This window comes from Acomys minous, assembly GCF_964271855.1.
Source record: "Acomys minous genome assembly, chromosome: 7".
Lineage (NCBI taxonomy): Eukaryota > Metazoa > Chordata > Mammalia > Rodentia > Muridae > Acomys > Acomys minous.
In genome coordinates, this window is record NC_140488.1 from 44,721,672 (window position 1) to 44,743,571 (window position 21,900).

At 43.6% G+C, this 21,900-nt stretch overlaps 1 protein-coding gene across 6 annotated transcripts in view; it reads right to left on the reverse strand.

Moving 5' to 3' along the window:
• The window catches only part of FRMPD3 (FERM and PDZ domain containing 3), a 152,040-nt gene that overhangs the window by 33,275 nt on the left and 96,865 nt on the right, over positions 1-21,900 (reverse strand). For all 6 annotated transcript variants that reach the window (XM_084790925.1, XM_084790922.1, XM_084790923.1 and 3 more), the window contains 7 exons: positions 18,599-18,703; positions 14,174-14,281; positions 11,437-11,568; positions 8,907-9,026; positions 3,387-3,523; positions 2,931-3,057; positions 1,133-1,222 (listed from right to left, as the gene is read on the reverse strand). In XM_084790925.1, the coding sequence (XP_084647051.1) occupies positions 1,133-1,222; positions 2,931-3,057; positions 3,387-3,523; positions 8,907-9,026; positions 11,437-11,568; positions 14,174-14,278 (711 nt within the window). In that variant the 5' untranslated portion in view covers positions 14,279-14,281; positions 18,599-18,703. The remainder of the gene's footprint in view (positions 1-1,132; positions 1,223-2,930; positions 3,058-3,386; positions 3,524-8,906; positions 9,027-11,436; positions 11,569-14,173; positions 14,282-18,598; positions 18,704-21,900) is intronic.

Sequence of the window (21,900 nt, forward strand, 5' to 3'; positions counted from 1 at the left end):
ATCAGTAAGATGATTTGAATTTCTTTTTACCAGGGTCAACTAGACTGGAGCCGACTTAGGGATGGTGCCAGCTGAGCCCTGCCCCAGAGCAGTGATGTGTAGTGCAGGTGCTGGGTAGGCAGAGGGGTGTATGGGGACCCAGGAAACCAGAACTAGGGGACTGTAGAAGTATGTATATGCAAAGGCAAAGAAATAGAACAGGGGTTGGCACACTATGGCCCATGGGTCAAATGTGGTCCCTCACCTATTTCATATGTCCCAAAGGTTAAAAATAGAATTTCAAAACATTTTTTTAAAAGGCTGGAAAGAAGTCAAAAGAACCATATTTTTGACACACGAAAATTCTATGAAATTCAAATTTCTGTGTCTTTAAATAGTTACTGGCACAATGCAGCATCCATTTGTTCGTACATTGTAGTTGTTTTCGTGCTAAAACAGCAAGGCTGACTGGCTGCTACAGACATCCATTTAATCCATCAACAAAAGCCAAAAATATTTGCTATCTGGCCCTTTACAGACAAGGGTTGTCAAACTCTGGAATGGAGGGGGAGGGCGTCAAAAAAGGACTTATATGAGTCATTGGAAGCAGATGTAGTTGGCTCCCATTATCTACAGGGGATTGGTTTCAGGACTCTGTTGTAGATCCTGAAATCTATGGGTGCTTACTTCCTTATATAAAATGGTATAGTCTGCATGTATATTCTTGTGTACTTTCAAGACAAAATCTCATAGGCCCCAGGATGGCCTTGACCTTGAACTCATGATCCTTGTTCTTCAGCCTCTAGAGTGCTGAGATCACAAGCATACAACATCACATCTGACTCTAATGTATGCTTGAAAATCACCTCAAGATTATTTACACTACCTAACACAGTGCAAATATTGTGTAAATAGTTGTTATACTGTTATGTCTAGAGAATAATGACAAGAAAGGTGTCTGTACACGCTCAGTACCAACACATATTTTTTTCTTCGACTATTTTTGATTTGCAGTTGGTTGAATCCAGAGAGGCAGTGGATATTTTGAATATGCGAGCTGACTAAACAAATTGTCCCTTCAACAAAGGGCTGGTGTCCCCTCCCCGCAACGTACACACTTTGCCCCCTTGCCCCATCCCATTGTCCCACTGACCAGGCCTACTGTGTTGAATAAAACACCAGTGAAGGTTGGAAGTTCATTCAGAATTCGAAGGTACTGGAGCTTTGCTTGAATTGCGGAGCCCTGTGGAAACAACCCAGTTTGAAACGAGGATCCAGAGGAGCACAGAGAAACAAGCCCACATTCTCCAAGTGTAGTCTCAATTTCTTATGGCAGGTACTAGTCACCAGCCCACTCCATGGAAATGAGAAGGGCCTGGGTAACTCTGGAAGGAATTCTAGGTTGGATGGCTCTCACCTCCAGCTTCCCACCTACCTTTCCAAGCCCTCCTCAGACCTCTTGATCCCCATACCTAAAGCACCAATCCGCTATTTGTTCTTGCGTCAATCTTACCACATGCCTCCAACTTCAACATCCACCTAATCTATGCATCTTTCCTAAGATCCCTCAGATCCTTAGAGTCCCATTGACATTACCACATTCCATCTTGAGGTACCACTTGGTGCTTTCATACTGAGCACCTCCAGCCCCAAACCTTCTCTTCAGCTTAGCTTCCGGGTCTCTGTCATCATGTCTGGAGCAACTGAGCCAGAGACAGGACTCTTCCTTTATCCTCTCATTTGAGGGCCACCAGAGTCACAAAATCTTGTTTATTTTACTCCCTGGTTTCCTCTTGATTTATCCATTTCCTTCACTCTATACCATTGTTTTGACATTCCTTCCCATGTTAGGGCTTTGGGTCTGCTTCTTTCCCTCGGTTACCTCCACCTAGTGTTAGTGGAAACATCCTAAAATATAGTAAATTTAATCACATCAGGTTCCTGCTTCAACTCCATGATTACCTGCTGCCTATAGAATTAGGCTTCCTATAGACTTGTACCTATAGAATATGGCACAGAAAGCCTTTCAAGAACTGGCTCCTGCTAACCTTCTTAGTCTCCCTCCTGTCTTTGCCCCCATCAGCTCCATGCCTCTAATATTCTGTAGCTTTGCATAGGCTGAACTTTGCATAGTTCTTTTCCCTGCTACCATGACTGGCCTTCTGTAGATATGGATCTCCCAGCTCAGAAAAGTCTTCTTAGTACTGCTTCTAGTAATTCATCTAGACAAGCTCTTATCTGTCCCCCTTTCAGGTCTCAGTTCTGGTACTAAACATACCTCTCCTAGCCTGGGCTTGGCTCCTGTCTCTCCTGAATACCTCCTGAGTACCACCAGTACCTGCTGCTTTGTGCTGGGAATGATAGTTTTATTTCCCTACTTGACTATGCCTAACTCAAGGGCTAAAGCCAGGCTTTCTTCAGTAGAGCACTGAGGATGCATAGAAAAAAAAATTTGCTATGGAGATGGTGGTAAGCACTGGTGCTCTCAGCCAAGAAAAAAACCAATCTGATTAAACATGCACAGTAAGGTGGGAATAGCTTAGCTCTCTGGGGAAATTTGCATCTTAAAAGGGAAGCTAGTTGGTAATTCAAGAAATCTGGAATGGGTGGCATACATGGGGGTGATTGTGTTGCCTGTCTACATCTGCATGCTGATTCTAGTATTTGTCACCATCCTCCAGCCTCTTGGGCAGGAAGCACAAAGCAGATGGAGTCTTAGCAGCCTACGAAGGCTCAGCAGGGCCAGAGGAGGTGGGGAAAGAAGTCTCTCAGAGGCAAAGACTGGTGTGTCCTAGAATGCAGAGGCCAAGTCAAATATGTACCTGAGTAAGAAAGAATGGTGGACTGTGAACCCCAGTCAGAAAGAGTGGTGGGATCCCCAGAGTACCACCCAGGACCCCTCTGAGGTCTCTAGTGTTTGAACATGGTGCCCGATGGCTTCCCCTGGGTACCTTGGTGCTGCTAGAAGGATGCATTTGGTGGGCCTTCAGTTGTTGAGAGAGAGACTTCCGAAGGTTCTTCTCTTTGATGCCCTGCAGGAGGGAGGGGGGAAGAAAGGGTTCCAGGCCCCACTCCTTCCTAAAAACAGAAGAAAAGCCAGAGATTAGAGAGAGAGACAAAGTGGTATCAAGGGATGGAGATGGTCAGGAAGAGTCTGAGTAACTCTGAGAGGCAAGAAGGAAGAACAGAGACTAGAAAAAAGAAAATGAAGGCTAAGGATAGGCAACCCATGGCCACGTGTACCCAGCAGAAACTATAGCTCTAACGTACGGGGAACAGACACAGGGAACTCACATTCTTACCCCCACAGAATGGTTGTGACCTTAAAAAGCAGAGCACAGCTCAACGATTGTACCTTCTTAAACAAAGCTATCTGTCCCCTCCAGAAGGGCCCTTTCGCAACTCACTCCACATTCTTGAGTGTGATCTTCTGACTAGGCCGAGTGGCTGAGACCGTGATATAGATGTGGAGGGCAGCAAGGCCCAAAAGCATCTCTGGCTTGGGGTCCATTCCAAAGCGTTCTCGGATAACGTCATTACGACTCTGTGAGAGAGGGCAGACCAAAGCCACCAGTTAAAGGAGACATCCCTTTCCTCTCTGCTCCCTAGATATATATGCCCTTGGAGCCCAGAAAACTCTCATACCACCAGCAAGCCATGATGGATAAATGAAAAGAGAAGAGACAACAGGGGAGCTTTGAGTCACAGGGACACTATTTGCTTGACTCTTAGTGGCAGGTCCACAATAAGACACAGTGGACAGAAGAGTCCAGGTTATGTGTGAGTGAGACCAGGGTCATTCCCTTTCTTTCTTCTGTTATAAGACACACTGAACCTTTTGGGAGAGGATGTCCTGCACTCAACCACTAGTCATACCAGGCTCTTCTACTAGTCCAGATGAGGACAAGGAAAGACACTGGGGGTGGCTCTCTGTGGGGCTCTGATCCAGAAGCCCAGGGTGAGAGGTAGATTGTGGGATGGAGCAGATATTCTGTTCCTTGAGGCCCAAATGACCAAAATAGTGATGAGTCAATATTCCTTATGCTATCTTCGAGGAAACACCTTGTATTTGATAGTCAAGTGCAGGATAACCTTCCAAACTCTTAAGAGTCAACACCCTGGCAGTCAATGACTCCACCTTCCTTTGAACAGTTGTCTTTTGTTTGAGGTTGTAATACAATGGGCTAAGGGACTATAGAGCCACAGTAGTATCACTATAGCAACGAAAAAGAGTTGTTTTTTTTTTTTATATGACACTTCAGCTAAGTGTGGTGGCTCATGCCTGTAAATTTAGCCTGGACTCCCACAGTGAATTCTAGGCTGGCCTGGTCAAGATTAAGACTGTATCCAAAAGGGGAGGGAGTGAGAAAAAACCCAACACTTAATATTTATCTATACAGAAAATCAGTAGAATCTACAAAAAACTATTTGTAGATTCTGTTAAAACTATTTGCTGAGAATAGCAAAATTCCAAGGCATAAAAAAAAAACCATGATAAAAATGTATTTCTATATGCTACCAATAAGCAATTGGAAGCTGAATTACAAAGCTGAGTTATTTCTCGGTACGGTGGCTCATGCCTATAATCCCAGTACTTGGGAGGCTAAGGAAAGATGATGGCTCACTAGTTCAATAGTAGCCTGGGCTACACAGTACCAGACCAGCCTGAGTTATAGAATTAGATTAAGTCTCAAAAACTGCAGCTGCAGCAGCAGCAGTAAAACAAATATAAAAATCATTTATAATGGCATCAAAATGAATAATAATAGATAAGTCTGACAAAATGTGTGAAAAAAAATCATACGCCAATACTTTAGAAAACACTGCTGAGGAAAATTAAAGACCTCAATCAATGCAGAAATACTTTGATCATGGCGGGGGGGGTACTCAGTATTGTTCAGACATCAGTTCTTTCTTAATCAATCTACAGTTTCTGTGCAATTCCAATCCAAGTCATATTAAGATTTTTAGTAGAAATTACCAAGATGGTCTAGAATTAAAACAATTTTTCAAAAGAAGAACAAAGTTGGGGACAAACACTACTTGATCTTAAGCCTTATTATAAAGCTCCAGTTATCAATAGACTGTGTTGCTGGCATAAGGATAGACAGGTAGATCAATGGGATGGAATAGAGGTTCAGAAATAGGATCTACAGATATGCAGGCAACTGTCTTCCCACTAGATTTAGATGTTCTCTTACTTATACAGGCTGCTTCTTAAGAAGGGTGTAAAGGCAGCTCAGTGAGGAAAGGGTAGGCTTTTCAATGTTGGGGTCTCAACAACTCTCTATCAGTATGCCAGCACACACACACACACACACACACACACACACACACACACACACACACACTCACACCCCAATACATACAGATGCACTATTTACTAGATATGACACTAGAAATGCTACCCATAAAAGAGAAGATTAACAAAGTGGACTTCATCAAAATTCAAACATCTGCTCTGTGAAAGACACTGTTTAGAGACCAAAAAGAACAGACACAGACTGGGAGGAAATAATTGCAAATAACATATCCAACAAATGACTTGTTTCCAGAATACATAAAGAACTCTCAAAACTTGATAATAAGAAAACAAATAACCCAATGAAAAGGCAGGCAAATGATTTGTACAGACATTTCATCACAGAAGATTCACAACAGTGAACACATGGAAAATTATCAAATATCACTTGTTATTAGGAAAATGCAAATGGAAAACTTAGAGAGGTACTATTATACACTATTAGAATGACTAATGTGGAAAAAAAAAAAAGACTCACTATTGCAAGAGTTGGCGAGACTCTGGAGAAGGTAGAACTTCTATACCAAACATGAAGGGGTAGGGAATGCTACATGGTACAACCACTTTGGAAAATAGTATTAGAGATTCTTTCAGAAAACTAATCACACCATTCTGTTATTAGCTATTTACCCAAGAGCAAAGAAAGCAAATGCTTATGCAAAGACCTGGGCATGACTACTCATGGAAGTTTCATTTGTAATAGCACAAATATGGAAATACTCCAAAATGTCCAACATATGTAACAAATTATGCTACTGTGAATACTATTCAAAAAGAAAAATGAACTATTGATACCCACAACAATATGGACGAATCTCAAAATCATTATACTGAAGAAAATTAGCCAGATCAAAATAAGTATACATATTGTATGGTTTAATTTGTATGAACTCTTGGAAATGAAGACAAATCTATAGTGACAGAAAGCCAGTCAGAGGCTGCGTGGGGGATGAATTACAAAGAAGCCTGAGGAAATGCCAGTGAATATTGGATATGGTCAATATTTTGATTGTGGTGATGGCTCTGAGTGACAATTTATCATTGTGTTCACTTTATCCTGTTATGTGCCAATTAGACCTTAGTAAAACAAACAAACAAACAAAAACAACTGATTTTTTTTGAGAAGGAAAAATCCAGATGAAATTCATATTATCACAGAGTGGAGAAATATACTGGTCATGATCTTCTCATCAAATTCCAAAATATTAGAACCAAGGCAATTCCTCGAAGTTTGAGTGAAGAAATTTAAGGCAAACAGAATGAGAACAAGGCTAGGTGTGGTGGCACATGCCTTTAATCCCAGCACTCAGGAGGCAGAGGCAGGTGGATTGCTGTGAGTTCAAGGCCAGCCTGGTCTACAGAGTCCGAGACAGTCAAGGTTACACAGAGAAACCCTGTCTGGAAAAACAAACAAACAAACAAACAAACAAAATGAGAACCAAACTAAACCACAGAATCCATTGTCCCCCTAGAGGTTTGGCAAAGGAACTTGAGGCTGAGAAATGTTCCTAACATTTTACGTTGTCAGAAAGGGCAGAACGGACAGCTACAATGTCTCTCATTGCACAGTCCCAGGTGTCACCCTCCAAGACAGATGAAGTTTGACGGGTTGTTTTGTTTGTTTGTTTGTTTGTTTCTCAGCAAGTGCTGCATATGTTCTGTGGGCACCAAAAACCCAACATGCCCTAAAATGAACTTAGCTCCAAATTTATGGCACTGTCTTTATTCACCTATGTAAGGACTGATACCATCGCTACTGATACTCAGCAAATCAAAGCCTTTAAATCTCCCTGGGATCCCACTCCACACACCCCATCAGTCATAGCCCTGATTCTAGACATCATTTTTCCTTTGGATGATAACCAGGTGACTCTCCTTTTATCATTCTTATCCACTCCTCAGCAAGATTTCTTTACCTTGACTATACCTTAGAATAACTCGAGGCAATTGAAAAACATCAATGTTTGGGCTCCACTTCCAATCTGTAAATACTCCAAATTATATATAAATTATATATTATATATCATAGATAATTTTTTGGTTTTTCAATCAGGGTCTCTCTGTGTAGCCTTGGCTACCCTAGACACCCTTTGTAGACCAGGCTGGCCTTGAAGTCACAGCAATCCGCCTCCCTTTGTCTCCCGAGTACTGGGATTAAAGGCGTGCGCCACCACACCTGGCCCTAGATACTTTTTTAAAAAGGCTCCTAGATATTCCTTTTTTAAATTATTTTATGTGTATGTGTGTTTTGTCTATATAATTGTCTGTATACCACATATGTGTCTAGGCCTTGGAGCCTCTGCAACTAGAGTTACAGATGGTTGTGAGCTATCCTGTGGGTACCGGGAATTGAACCCACGTCCTCTGGAAGAAGAGCCAATGCTCTAAACCACTGAGCCATCTCTCCAGGCCCCTCCCAGATAATTCCAATGTGCAGGTGTGGTTAAGGACCCACTGTCCTGAAGTGGTTCTACCTTCTCAAAGGCTTTGGCAGGGAGAATACTAAACTCTCATGGAGAACGGAATGTGGTAATGCCTGCTTCTAAACCCAGCACCTGGAAGGTGGCAGCAGGAGTGTTAGAGGTTCAAGGTTATCCTCAAGATACACAGTGTATTTGGGGTCAGCCTGAGGTATATGAGGCCTTGCTGTTGTTTTGTTTGTTTGCTTTCTTTATTTCATTTTTAAAAATCTCATGGAGCTTGTTAAAACAAATCATATCTAATTTGCCTATCTAACAAGTTTCCAGTTGCTGCTGCTGCTGGTTCAGGGCCCCCGTTCTGAGAAGCACTGCCCAGCTACCAGAATAAATTCTATACTCTCCACGGCCTACCAAGCATTCACTCCCTGGTTCTTAGCTCTCCAATTTCATTTTCTATTGCTTCTTATATTACATCCTGTACTGAAGCTGCAATAAATCATTTGCTTTTTTTTTTTCTCCTCAGCATGCCTTTGAAAATGCAAGGGCTCCCGCTTGGAATATGAGTTCCCCCCCCCCTTTTCCATCTTACTACATAGCAAGCATTCGTTCATTCTTTACAGCTAAGAGTATACACATATCTTTTCCTCTGTGACACCTTCATTGTCTTTCTCTCATGTGGGGCTGGAAGACCGCTTCTTGGATGTCATTATTGATATTGAACCCTGTTTGAGGTTATATTTACTGATATAGGACCTCTGGTGAAAGAATTCTATCATTTCTTCAACCCTGAATGTCAAAACTTGTTCCAGAATATGGCTTCAATAAATGTTTCTGAGTGGAGTGAGTTCCCAATCATCTCCTTAGTGAACCAAGATATTGAGGAGGCGGGGGAGGGAGGTGAGAATTCATGGAACCCGAAAGAGCTTGTTAAACCTTGGGATTCTGTGGAAGTACCAGAGTTACTAGGGTTGCTTGCTTCTGAAAACTGATGGGCTCTGCACGGACAAGTAGACAGTGCTTTCACAGTCAAATTCAAGTCACCAGAGTAGCCAACTTGACCATGGACTTCAATAGTAGCAAGAAAGGAAAAGGGCCTTCAGAGCAACCTGGAAGTTGAACTTACATAGCAACTTCATTGTGGTGGCAGAACTGCCTGCCTGCTTGCTTGTTCACTGGTCTCTTTCTGTCCCCAAGTCAGACTCTACCTGGATGTATAGGTACTCAAAAGCAGCAGGGTCTCGACGCAGCAGCTCCACGGGGTCCTTGGGAAAGAAGCTTATTCGGAAGAGGCATTTCATCCCATGATAGTGTGTCCGCTGCACCACCTGAGACCCAAGGGGGAGAGGGTGGGGGAAGAAACCGTAGAATTAATGATTGGAAGGTGGCCAGCAGCTTGGTGGCTTCCTAGACTAGAACTTATGGATGAGCTAGGCTCACCTGGGAAATTCATATTCAGCATTCGTCTCTCGTCCTAGGTTTTCTTTTCCCTGATTTCAGTTATTCATGGATAACCTCAGTCCAAAGTAGAAAATCCAAGAACTAAACAATTCATAACATTTACTATAGTATTCATTTATAATTACTCTTTTTTAAATTGTTAACTTATCAATGAAGCTTTTTCTGTTTTTGAGACAGGGACTCACTTTGTAGACCTGATTGGTCTGGAATTTGCTATATAGATAGGCTGGCCGGTCTTGAACTCATAGAGGTCTCCCTTCCTTGGTTTCCTGGGTGCTAGGGTTAAAGGTGTGTGTCCCATGCCTGCCTGTGCCTAGTATATATATATTTTTTTAAAAAATCACTTATTTAGGACATGGTCTTGATCAAGAATGGGATCTATGTGTAGCTCATGCTTATATAGTCCCAGTATTGGGGGGCTGAGGCAGGATGATCATCACAAGTTTGAGGACAAGACCCAGTTGTCTCACTGCTCCTCAAAAAGAACTGGGTCTAAGCGCTAAGATGGGAGGTAGGAAGAGGGAGCTACTGAGAATGTACCCAATTCTTCTTGCAGACAGGCTTAACATCTTACAGACTACTTGATGCCTAGAGAGTTCGAAGCAAAGCCTGAAAGGCTCATTTGGAGACACAGATGAAACACGCTGGCAATATACTGGTAATCGTTGAAGCTGGAAGATGGAGAATAAGGATCATTATATTAGATTCCATATATATATGGTGTATGTTTGAAATCCCACTTGGGACAAGAAGCCAGTTTGACTCCGGTTCTGGCGGGGATTAGGAGGTGCTTCAGCTCTCCAAACAGGCACCACCTTTCCTCTCCTGCCTATATTGTATTCGAGCTGAGACTTGAATCTTTTGAAAACTGCCTTCTTTCTCTGTGTGAATCTGATTTGTTTGTTTCGAGACAGGGTCTCATGTGGCTCAGGCAGGCCTTGCATTCAAACTCGATGTCTAGTCAAGGATGACCTTGAATTTCTGGTCCTCCTGCCTCTACCTCCCAAGGTTGGGACTACAGGTGGGTGTTACCATGCCCAACAGCAAGAGAGATCCGTAGAGTCTGGTGTGTGCTGGCCAAATGGTCTACTGATGAGCTGCTTGCTCAACTTCTTTTCTTTGCTACTGTGGTACTCTGTATGTAGCCCAGGGTGACTTCATACTACAGATCCACCTGCCCCCATTTCTCACGCGCTAGCTTCCAGGAGTGTGCTATCTTGATGCGCTGGGTTTATGAGTTTTGTTTGGCTTCCACAGACTTCCTAAACACTATTTCTTCCTACTTTCCCCCTTCAGCTTGTTCCCACCCTATGCCAGGAAATACTAGCTGGCCTGCTCGTCTCTCTGATGTTCCCTGGTGGTTTGCTATTGGTGACATGCCATCCAGCAAACCTAGATTTCAACAGTCTTTCCCCATACAGTGTGGCTAGGAGGATGAGACAGTTTGTCTTCTACTTTGGAAGACGATGGAGATAATGTGCAATCTATTCCTGTTTGTTTTTTTTTGTTTTTTTGAGACAGGGTTTCTCTGTGTAGCCCTGGCTGTCCTGAAACTCTGTAGATGAATCTGGCTTCAAACTCACAGAGATTTCCCCTTGCTTCTGCCTCCCAAGTGCTGGGATTAAAGGTGTGCACCACTACGCCCGGCGCAATCTATTCTTGACCCAACGAAGTCCATTCCTAACTACCACTTGATTCTAGTTCTGACCTTCCTGTATCACAGCCCTCATCTAAGAGGCCAAATTTCTTAGGAAGGAGAAGGTTCTAGCAGGTGGTGTTTCCAGAAAATGGGACAGTTGCCAATAGAGATCAAGACAAATGCCTTTGTTAGGTCACACAGTGCATCAGTCGCTGTCTGGAGATGAATACTAACTGTCTTAGGTAACATTGGTCTGTAGCTAAAAGGAAGAGTGATGTATAAGTCCTTTTGTTCTATTCACAGCAGTATAAATACACATACACACATATACATATGCACATACATATACACATAAATACATATACATAGCACATGCGTGCACATGTATCATATATATGCACACACATATGCATATACACATATATGCATATATACATACACACATGTACACACATACATACACACATATACACATATATACACATACATACACACACATGCACATATATACACACACTCCAGCTCTGGGAGCTGGTTGACTACATCGTGATGAATCTTCTAGATAAGCAGTGTCTTGGATGTTCTTCTCTAGCACTGGTCACATGCAGTGACAAAGCCAGGATAAAGGGGTAACTTACATAAGCCAGGGGCTGCTTGTCCTGAAGAATCAGGAACTTGTGATTCTGTTCTGGCCCAGTATACTCCAGGACAAGAGCAAAATGCTCAATGTACCTCAGGGAGAGACGGTCCTGTAAAGTCGCCATCACATCCTGTAGAAGGAACACATGAGGAGTTATTGGAAATCAAACACAATAGTCCTGTGGAAAAGCCTTTGTAGTGGCCCAGGTCCTGAATTCTAGGACCAGTAAAGGGCCTCATGAGTGTTGTCAAGTGGCCTGGGCTCTGGGGAACACCAAAAGTCCAGAAGGTACAAGTATGTGTCCCCAAAGTTTGATGTCACGATATACGGTACATGCGGCTGTGTCCTTCCTCCTTGTGTGCCTTCACCCTTTCCTCTTCCCACTCTCTTTCCCGCTATTAAATAAATCATTTGTTGAATGCGTATGGAGTGCCAGGCACTGTGTTGGTTTTCCTCTTACCTCTCAAGTCAGAATGGCCGTTTGGATTTGTGTGTTAACTCTTAAGAATGAGCAAGAGCCAAAGCTACATTTCAGTGATTAAAAAGTATACTATTTCCGGATTCATAATCTAAATCAAATGACTTGAGCTCCCGGCAAAAAAAAAAAAAATGTTCATTTTTGGCCATAGCTAGTTTTTATAGACGATCAATTTAGCAGCTTGAAAAATATGTCCACAAAGAGGAACAATGTCACGTGTCTGGAGTACAGTCATAGATCTGACTACTTTTGGGCTCCGTCTGCTCTGCTGCCCTACTTTTTTAATACTAGGGCTTCTGAGAGCATATTGGTGGGGGCTGCCCAAATGTCAGTTCTGAGGCTTCTGCCATCTATTTGCTGTGGCTTCAGCATCCACGCTGGCTGCAGTGTGTATGTTTACACAGTCAGGTCTCAACTCCCAAAGGCTGGAGGGAAGCAGGCTTGGGAGTTCAGAGCTCCCTGACAGCCAGGGCTTGCCAAAAAGTCCCCTCTGTATGAGATAGTCATTTGAACAGAGGGCTGCAAAGTGCTGGGTACTTGAGAGGCTTTCTTTGTGCTATTCATGTAGTCACAAAGGCTTGAGTGTTACTAGAATGCTGCCGTAGACAGATGTGGGGTTTTTTTCCTTCGGTTAAGTTGCATTAAGATTGTGGAAATCCAAGCCAGTGATTGTCAACTGGTGTTAAATGTGTAACTGCCACCATGCCAGACTGTCATTTCATTCAGGTACTTCCTTGGGACAAGTGGCTTGGAAGACTGTCAAGATTCTAATGAAAAGCCATGCACCTTTCCTGAAATGCAAAGTGAGACTGAGTGTCACAGGTTGGCACTTCCTGGATGCCACAATGGTAGTGGCAATGTGAGGTAGGGAGTGCTCTGACCTTGTAAGATGAAGGGAGGTCAGTTCTCTTAGGGTACTGACAAATCCACAATAGATATATTAACCCATGGGGGGAGATTCTGGCATTTGGGTGGCCTAGTTATGCTTCAATGTCTTGTTTCATAGCCTTTGCCCCTCCATAGCTAAGAAACCATGCTATAGCTTCCGAAGGAATGCACTTGGGTCTCAGGCTCCTTAGAGACACCTGCCTAGGCCTAAGCCTTCCAAAGAAACTTTGGGAAGGACAATTAAGTATTCAGGGACTGTTCTGTCCCCTGAAGGATACTTAGCATCTCTGACCTTAAGACACTAAGTGCGAGCAGCATGACATATCATAGAATGACCCCAAATCCTCTTAGACATTCCTCAAACTGGCACAGGAATGATTAGTAAACTCTAGTAGAAAGTACTGGTAAGGCCATTCTGCGCATCTGATCATTCTTCCAAGCAAGGGTTTTCTGACTGAGGTTGTTCCTTCTTCTCTTATTTCCTTCCAAAAGGGTCTCCCCTTGTAGCACAGGCTGGCCTTGAACCTATAATTCTCTGGCTTTAGCCTCCCAAGTATTAGGTTTACCGGTCTGTGTCATCATGACTGATGGGATTCTTTATTTATGGGGTCACCTTGGCCCTTACATGGGAAGCACAGGATGGCTGTGGGAAAGGTAGGTTTCCTGGGCAGGTGTCAAGACTGCCCAGCAATCTGGGCAGCATTGGTTGCATAAGAACATTCGTTACTGGGATGGCATTCTCCTTCTGGCAAGAGTCCAGAAGAATCACAGATAGAGTGCAGAGCGAACCTCAAGTAAATCACATCACCGCCTCTACTCTTCAGGACTAAGAATCACTAGGACTTTTTGACGCCTGGCTGAGCTGTTAAGAATCACAGTTCAGTAATTGCTCTTCCTGTGAAAAGAATAGCCAAAGGGCTGTGGCTGGATCTCTCAAACCTTGCTTCAGTGCTTAAGATTTGATTGTTATTTACAAAGCAAGACATGGGTAAGCTAATCTCCCAAGAGATCACATTTGTTTATTTCTGTGTGTAAACTTCGTAGGTGTTATTGTAGCAACACAAATCATGTTGGCTTTATAAATGACTTAATGATCTCCCTATTGTTTAGCTCCTAAGAGTCCAGGTTGACAAGCAGATGTGCATTCATGTGCACGTGCACATGTGCACACACACATGCACACTTTTACAATAATTAGTATACAGCTGGCGTGCAATTTTCTACTACCAGCCTCATCTGTTTGTGCAGCCTTGCACTCCAGAACCTGGAGCGATCAAAGACAATCTTATTCCAGCAGCGAGGCCACTGTAAGCCATCTCAGAGGAACACAAACAAGCAATTACCCCAGGTGAGAGGACTCCTTCCGTACCTTAACAGTGGTCCGGCCATCAAATGTGAACGACTTGATCTGCCCATTTTCTAGGAAAACCTTCAGGACGTTGGGGATGAGGAGGAGAGCTTCCTTCTTCATCATTTTCTATGGATACACAGGAAAGGTGGGGGCGGGAGGCAGAGAGGTTTGTAGAAAGGAAGGGGAGGAAAGTTCGGAGGTAAGGATGCAAAGGGGTGTAAGAACAGAGACAGAGGAAAGAGCACATCAATAGTAATGCCACTTGCAGATCAGAACAAAATCCCCAAGAAGACATTGAGCCAGATCTAACGTGTACTCCTCATTTTCTCTCATGGGGTATTTGAAGTCTCCTGTAGTTTGATGCTCTGGATCAGGTGAGACCATTATACACAGCGTAAACTGCTCATGGAGGGTTTTCTTTGGAAAATCATGCCCTTGACAAGCCCATCTTTGCCTTTCTTCTGCCATTCTCTGGTGCTTGGGAGAGTGTGCAGAGCCTTTCTTATGCTAGGCAAATACTCTACCACTGAACCACTTTGCTAGCTCCTTGGGCCCCTTTTATTTTTCTTTGACTTTTGAAGAAAGGTTCTTACTATGTAGCCCCGGCTAGTATGGAACTCACTGTATACACCAGGCTAGTCAAAGCTCACAGAGATCCACCTGTCTCTGCTTCCCAAGTGTTGAAATTAAAGGTGGGTACCACTACGCCTGGTTCTTTGGGCCTGTTTAGACTTGGATCCTGTCCACTTCTCTGGATTCATGTCTTACCATTGCGAGAAACCTCACTTCTTTCATGCCTCCATATCTGTGATAATTCATCATTCAGGGACGGCCTTACTCCCTTCAGTGGCCTTCACTCTGAGACACTAAGTGACCATAGCACAAAAAAATCATTGTATGACCAAAACACATTCTTAAACATTTCCAAAGCTCCTTGAAAGTGAGCTGTAGTGATCCTGACTCAGAACCACTCACTGGCAAAGCCAGTTTCTGAGCAGCTAAGTCCTTAACATATGGCTTCCTGGAACAGGAGCTCATTTATAAATAGTGAATGTGAATTTCTCAATTAACAAAAATTCAATTGAATAACGACCATTCTTTCTGCCTTCTACTTTTTCTCCCTGGAAAGCTCCTATTCAACTTCCAAAATCAAGCTCAAATAAATATTCTGTAAAGCCTTGGTCCAATATCAAAAGATCTAGTCTTCCTATGTTTTTTTTTAATAGCAATCTGTCTGTCTCTGTCTGTCTGTCTGTCTCTGAGACAAGGTTTCTCGTTGGAGGCCTGTCTGTCCTGGAACTCTTTTACACCAGGTTGGCCTTGAACTCATGGAGATCCACCTGTTTCTGCCTCCCTGAGTGCTATAATTTAAGGTGTGTGTCACCACTACCCAGCAACACACACAGGTTTTTGTGACAGAGTTTTCCTATGTTGCCCAGGCTAACCTCAAACTCACGACTCTGCTTTTTCTAACTCTCAAATGCTAAGATTACAAGTATGTGCTACCTAGGCTGGTTTCTGTTTGTTTTCCCCCCTCTGCATACTAGGACTACAAACATGTATCACCATGCCTAGCTTCCAGCAATATTTCAAAGAACATTTGTCATTTACAATCAAACAGTAAACTCAGAGCACAATGACCACGTCCAGTGATTTTTGTGGTGCCAGCAAGGATTAGCATGGTTGGCACACAGTTGGGTGTTGCATAAGTGACTGCTAAATGAATGAATAGGAGGTGCTTCCTAAATGCTTACTTGAATGATTAGATTCACAAGGAGGATGCGCACATTTCCTGGGCCAGCATCATCCATTCTGTGGGTACTTGTAGTGCATAGATGGGCATTCTTTAACTCAGTGGCAGCCACTGAGCCTCTATTGCATATTCAGCTCATGCTGAGCACACAGGCAGCCACAGCAAAGTAGATGCCCTAAGATGGGCCTGGTGGCACACATCTTTAATCGCAGCAATTAAAGCAATTAAGAAGTACAGGGTGGTAGCTCTCTGACTGGGAGGTCAGCCTGGTGTATATAGGGAGTTCTAGGACAGCCAGGGCTACACAGTGAGATGCTGCTTCAGAGAGAGAGGGAGAGGGAGAGGGAGATGGAGAGGGAGATGGGGAGAGAGAGGGGTGGAGGTGGGAGAGAGAGAAAGAGAGAGAGAGAGAGAGAGAGAGTGAGTCCAACTTCAATTCTTGCTGCTATCCCGTCATGTAGGGACATTATGACCCTCAAACAAACAACTGGCATAAGGCAAGTAAAGCTTCTGTACAAGGCTGATTGGGTTCTGAGTTTTGAATGAGATAGTTGGTGTAGATTACAGAGAAGCCTGAGTAGAATAGTTCAGATCCATCAACTGTCTAGGACAAAGCATCAAATAAGCAAGCCCTCCTGAACTTGCGTGTGACTGACAGCGGCGGGGAGCCAAGAGGCAAGTTTGGATAGAGTCAAACCAAGGAGGAAAGCCATGGATGTCAATTTGGTAAAGTGTGATGATGATGTCCAGGCCTTTCTGAGATGCCCCACTCCTGCCAGGCCCAGAGGCCCAAGCTCCCCAGGCTGATGACGCTCAGCGGTGGCAAGTTTTATTTAGCACACTGGGTTGGACTCAGATAATTACTTAATTGATTTTGCTTAAAAATAGAGTTGGCAAGGAACGCCCACAGGATTTATTTTTGTTCTGGCTGCTTAATAAAGCCTTGGAACACAAGGGGAAGGGGATGATGGGGCAGCCTGCAGCCTGGAGCCACCTGGCCTTGGCCTCCCCAGGTCTCAACAGACTGCTATGGTCCACACAAGCAGCGACCACAAGGGTGGGAAGATGGATATGTTTTCTCTCGTAGACAGAGTCTCAAGCCAAGCCTAGGGCCTGTCTGAGAGTGAGGAGTGAACTCTAGATAGGTTCTGGCTGCCCCCGGGGGATTGCTATTCTGGTTGAACTGGGGATGGCTTGTCATTCTGCCTATGGCCTGGCGAGGTATAGAATTTGAAAGGTGGAAAGGGGGAAGAAGGAATATAAGGAGAAGAGAAAAGAGGTAAAGGAGGGCAGGAGTTCTTCACCGAGTGTCCTGGCCTTGGCTGTAATTTTGAGGTGGGATAGGATACACTTGTCCATATGTTGCAAACTCAATGCTTATGCCCTCGAAACTTTCAATGGTGCAGGACACCAATTTCTCATTGGTGACTTGGACTTCACCATTTGTTTCCCTCTGACCTACAGGGGCTCAGTCCTGTCCCCTCTGCTCTCTGCTCGTCAACCCTTATGTCTCTTTAACTGTTTTCTCTTGGGATTGACATGGATCCTGAGTGGTAATTAGACAGTCTTCTAGTTGTCCTTTGGGCTTCCCGGTCTTCCTCACAAAGTGATGCAGGAAAGCATGGGCTGGGCTTGGGGAAGAGGCAGGGAATAGAAGAAGGTGGAAGACACTTTTGTCCTTTCTCCTTTCTTTGGGGGTGGCTCTACCTCAGAGAACTGCAAAAAATGCTTGGCATCCTGCTGATTTCTCTGCTCATTCTGGGACTGCAGCTGTGTCTCAGTACATAAATGATCCGGCTTCCTGACAGCCCATCCTGCCGTAGCCTACAAAAGCACACCAGTGACTGTTAGCTTCTAGCTAGCTCTACTCCCGCTGGGACATCACCAACTTCTGCAGCTTTCTGAGGGGGGAGGTCTGGGCCGGAATTCATAACTGCTGTACACACTGATTTCTCCTCTCCACATACGTCTTCTCATCTACACATCTGGGGCAGGTGGCTTAAGGCACGCACATTCTACAGACATCAAGAAACCCACGGGTTGGCCAGGAATGCCTAGATTGGCAGCTGCTCTTTGAGATGATGCCGCACAGCAGGAAACTCACCATAGTCTCAGTCGTTGCTGTTTTCCCCCAAAACCCCCACCCCACAGAAAGGTTGCCAGTGGCAGGAAGCAGATATTCCTTTTGGATCCTTTCTGGTGCCTAGGAAAAAGTCAGTGACTTACAGCCGAGTCTGTATCATTTCTGGTAGGCATTTATCCATCAGCACAGTCTTCTTCAGTCAAGATGTGGAATTGCTGAGCCACTTCAATGTGAAGAGAGTTCAATTTCACCAGCCACTTGTTCTCTGGGTCTTCACAAAACCATTACTTCCTTCCTGCTTCTATCAAGCGGCCGAAAGATGTTTATGGAACACTTGCCCTGAGTGTATGCTATTGTGCTAGGGATGGAATTTTCTCTAAGTACCATGAAGATCCAGAGGTGAATCAATATGTTTTCCCCCTCCCTTGCAGTCCTTTCTGGATGTCACACACTCTTCTCTCCTTAGTACCCACTAACTCAGAACATCAGGATCCTTCTGCTCCAACCCCTTCATAAAGGCCTCCACTGCCAGAAGCTCCGACTGAGACCTCAATAGCCGGGTTGATTCTGGCCAAGGATAGAGGAGGGAAGCCAAGGCAGCACTTACTGCATCTGTTTCTCCAATTGCCACCTGCTCGGAAAATCGGACCTTCACAGGATTGGACCTCAGCTTGGCCTTAGTTGCAGCGCTGATGAAGGCAGATTTGGGAGACTGGAAAAAAAAACAAAACAAGAAAAAAACCCCAAAGGGCTGATGAACTCTCCATTCCTTTTTAATATTAGAGCTAAGATGTCTCACCTGTAATTCCAAGGACTCAGGAGGCTGAGTTGGCAGATCATGAGTTTGAGACCAGCCTGGACTCCCATTGTGAGACACTGTCTTTAAAAATGTGTGTAATAATGTAAATGTATATGTAAAAATAAAACAATATTTAATAATAAAAAAGAAAATATAAAGATTAAATAGTGTTGAGAAAATTACCTGTATAAAATTGGACTTCAATTTTTTGAAAGAATGTAAATAAAATTCTTTTACAATATAAAAAAATTCCAGTACAGAGATATTTTGCCTTACTGATCGATGAGTCAATAGACAAGTAAGTATTGATTACCTATTAATTGCAAGGCAGTGTACTACAAGGCAGTGTGCTAATTGTCTTCTTGTATGATTGGTGTGCTGTGTAAAACCTGGGCAGGAATTGAATTTGGATAAACTGAATCTCATTATGAATGCTCTAAGCCTGAGGAGGTTTGGAAAAAAAAACTTCACTAATCTTATACATTGAATTTTTACATATTCAGTTTTCTGAATATGCGATTGACTTGAATAGTAGATTTTATTGTGTGTGAATACAAACTTCCCAGAGGATTTACAGAAATAATCTTATTCATCTTACAGATATGCCCCTAGGAAAAAAAAAAGACTTATACCAAACATTTTTGAAATCTGAGAGAGAGGAAACCCAGCCCTCCAACATGACTCATCCTTACTTTCTGAACTATGCAGGAAGAGAGATATGAGCGATTTCGCTCAGTGCCCCTGGCTTTCTACTTCTGAAGGCTGCATCACTCTGTTTATTCAATTCTGCATGAAATGTCCAAAGAATCTGCCAGGCTCTCTTATTCTTGAAAACTTTCCCAAAATTCAGCAGGAAGCATGATTAGCAAACACTGTAAACTACAGTCAGCCCTTGTTACCCACAGCTTTGCATCTTTGCATTCAACGAAGCACAGATTAAAAATACACAAAACACCACCGCCAATACCAAAACCTCTGTCTCTACTGAACATGTACAGACATTTTTTCCTTGCCTTCATTTCCTAAACAACCCAGCATAACTATTTACATAGCATTTACTGTGTATTCAGAATCTTAATTCATCTTATGATGATTTGAAGTATTTGGGATGATGTGGGTAGATTCCATGTAAATACTATGCCATTATATATAAAGGACTTAGAGCATCCATGGATTTAGGTATCTAAGGGGGCATCCTGGGACCAATCCTCCATGGAGAACAAGGGAAGTATTCTTCAGATTCTAGTCTTCTGCTGAGTTGCAGACAGCCTAGCAACTGGGAAAATGGGAAATGCAAATGTCATGCTGAAGTCTCTCGTCTTTAGGGGTACTTATTTATTCATTTGACTAATTTAAGGACATTTTATCATGTGCATGGCAATGTTCTAGGTGATGAGGGATACAGGAGTAAGCAAGACTGACCAAATTCCATGACTTTGTGGTGTGTCTATTCTATCAGGGACAAAGAGACAACATATTTTTGGAGACAAGGTCTTGCTATATATTCCAGGGCGACCTTGAACTTGTGATACTCTTGTCTTAGCTTCCCAAGTGCTAGGATTACAAATGTGCAGCACTATGTCTGGCTAATAACTATCATTTATATAGCATGTAACTACAGTAGTTCTCCATTCTACAATTTTACTGTGTGTGTGTGTATGTATACATATACATATATATACATATATACACACACACATATATATATCACATACATACATACATACATACATACATACATAGTCTCATGAAGCCCAAACAGGCCTTGAGCTCACTATGTATCCAAAGATGACCTTGAACTTATGACCTGGTGAGGCAGCCCTGGCAAAGTGGGGGGAGTGATAAAAAATCTGACAACAGAGTCCATGTCAGAGATAGTCCTCACTCCCCTTACTAGGGGACCCGCATGAAGTTTCAGCTGCCCATTGGCTACATCTGTGTTGGGGGCCTAGGTCCAGTCCAAGCATGGTCCTTGGTTGGTGCTTCAATCTCTGTAAGCTCCTCTGGGCCTTGGTTAGTTGGCTCTGTTGGTCTTCTTGTGGAGCTCCTGTCACCATCAGGTCCTTTTATCCTTCCCCTACTTTCCTTTTCTTTCCCCCGCCCCCACTTTTCCACAAGGCTACCAACTCTTAGCCTAATGTTTGGCTGAGTCTCCACATCTCTTTGGATATGCTTCTGGGTACAGCCTCTCATAGGACAGCTATGCTAGGCTCCTGTCTGTGGGCATAGCAGAGTATCATTAATGGTGTCAGGGATTGGCTCTCTCCCATGGGGTGGGTTGGGTGAGGCATCTGGGTGGACATTCCCTCAGTCTCTGTTCTATCTTTATCCCTGCACATCTTGTATGCAGGGTAAAATTTAGGGAGAAGTTTTCGTGGGTGCGTTGGTGTTCCCCTCCCTCCACTAGGAGTCCTGTCTAGTTATAAGGTGTCCTTTTCAGTCTCCATGACCCCTGCTACTAGGAGTCTCAGCTATGGTTAGGGAACAGAGACAAAAAGGAAAACAAGGCAGAGATGCTATGAGGCTATCTGGAGAGAAAGGATTCTGGGCAAAATAATAGTAAAGACTCTGAGGCAGGCATAGGATTAAGGTGTATAGGAACCCTGTAACTGGAATACAGTGATGGAATGGGGACCAGAGGGGATGTGCTCTAAGAGGCAGCTGAGAGCTGAGTCATGGAGGGCCTTGTAAGTCATGGTGAGGACTCTGGATTTCATTCCACTGATGAGTTTTAAGTAGACAGGGTTTGATATGTGTGTATGCCTCTGGCTGCTGTGAGGAAAATAGAGTGTAGGAGGTTAATGGTAAGAGCAGTTAGGCGAATCTAAATGCAGTATTTGTGATTGCAGTGAAACACTTAAAATATAATGCTGGCATAGGCTAGGGTGATGATAATCATCAATGTGAGGACATTCTGGAAATATTTTTTAATTAATTTGTTTGTTCACTTTATACCCTGAACACAGCCCCCTCCCTCTCCTCCTCCTGGTCCCACCCTCCCACCCTCTTCCCCATTTTCCCCATCCCCTTCTCTTCAGAAAAGGGGAGCCCCCTTCCTGTACCAACCTACCCTGGCAAGTATCACAGGATTGATCAAGTCACATCAGGAG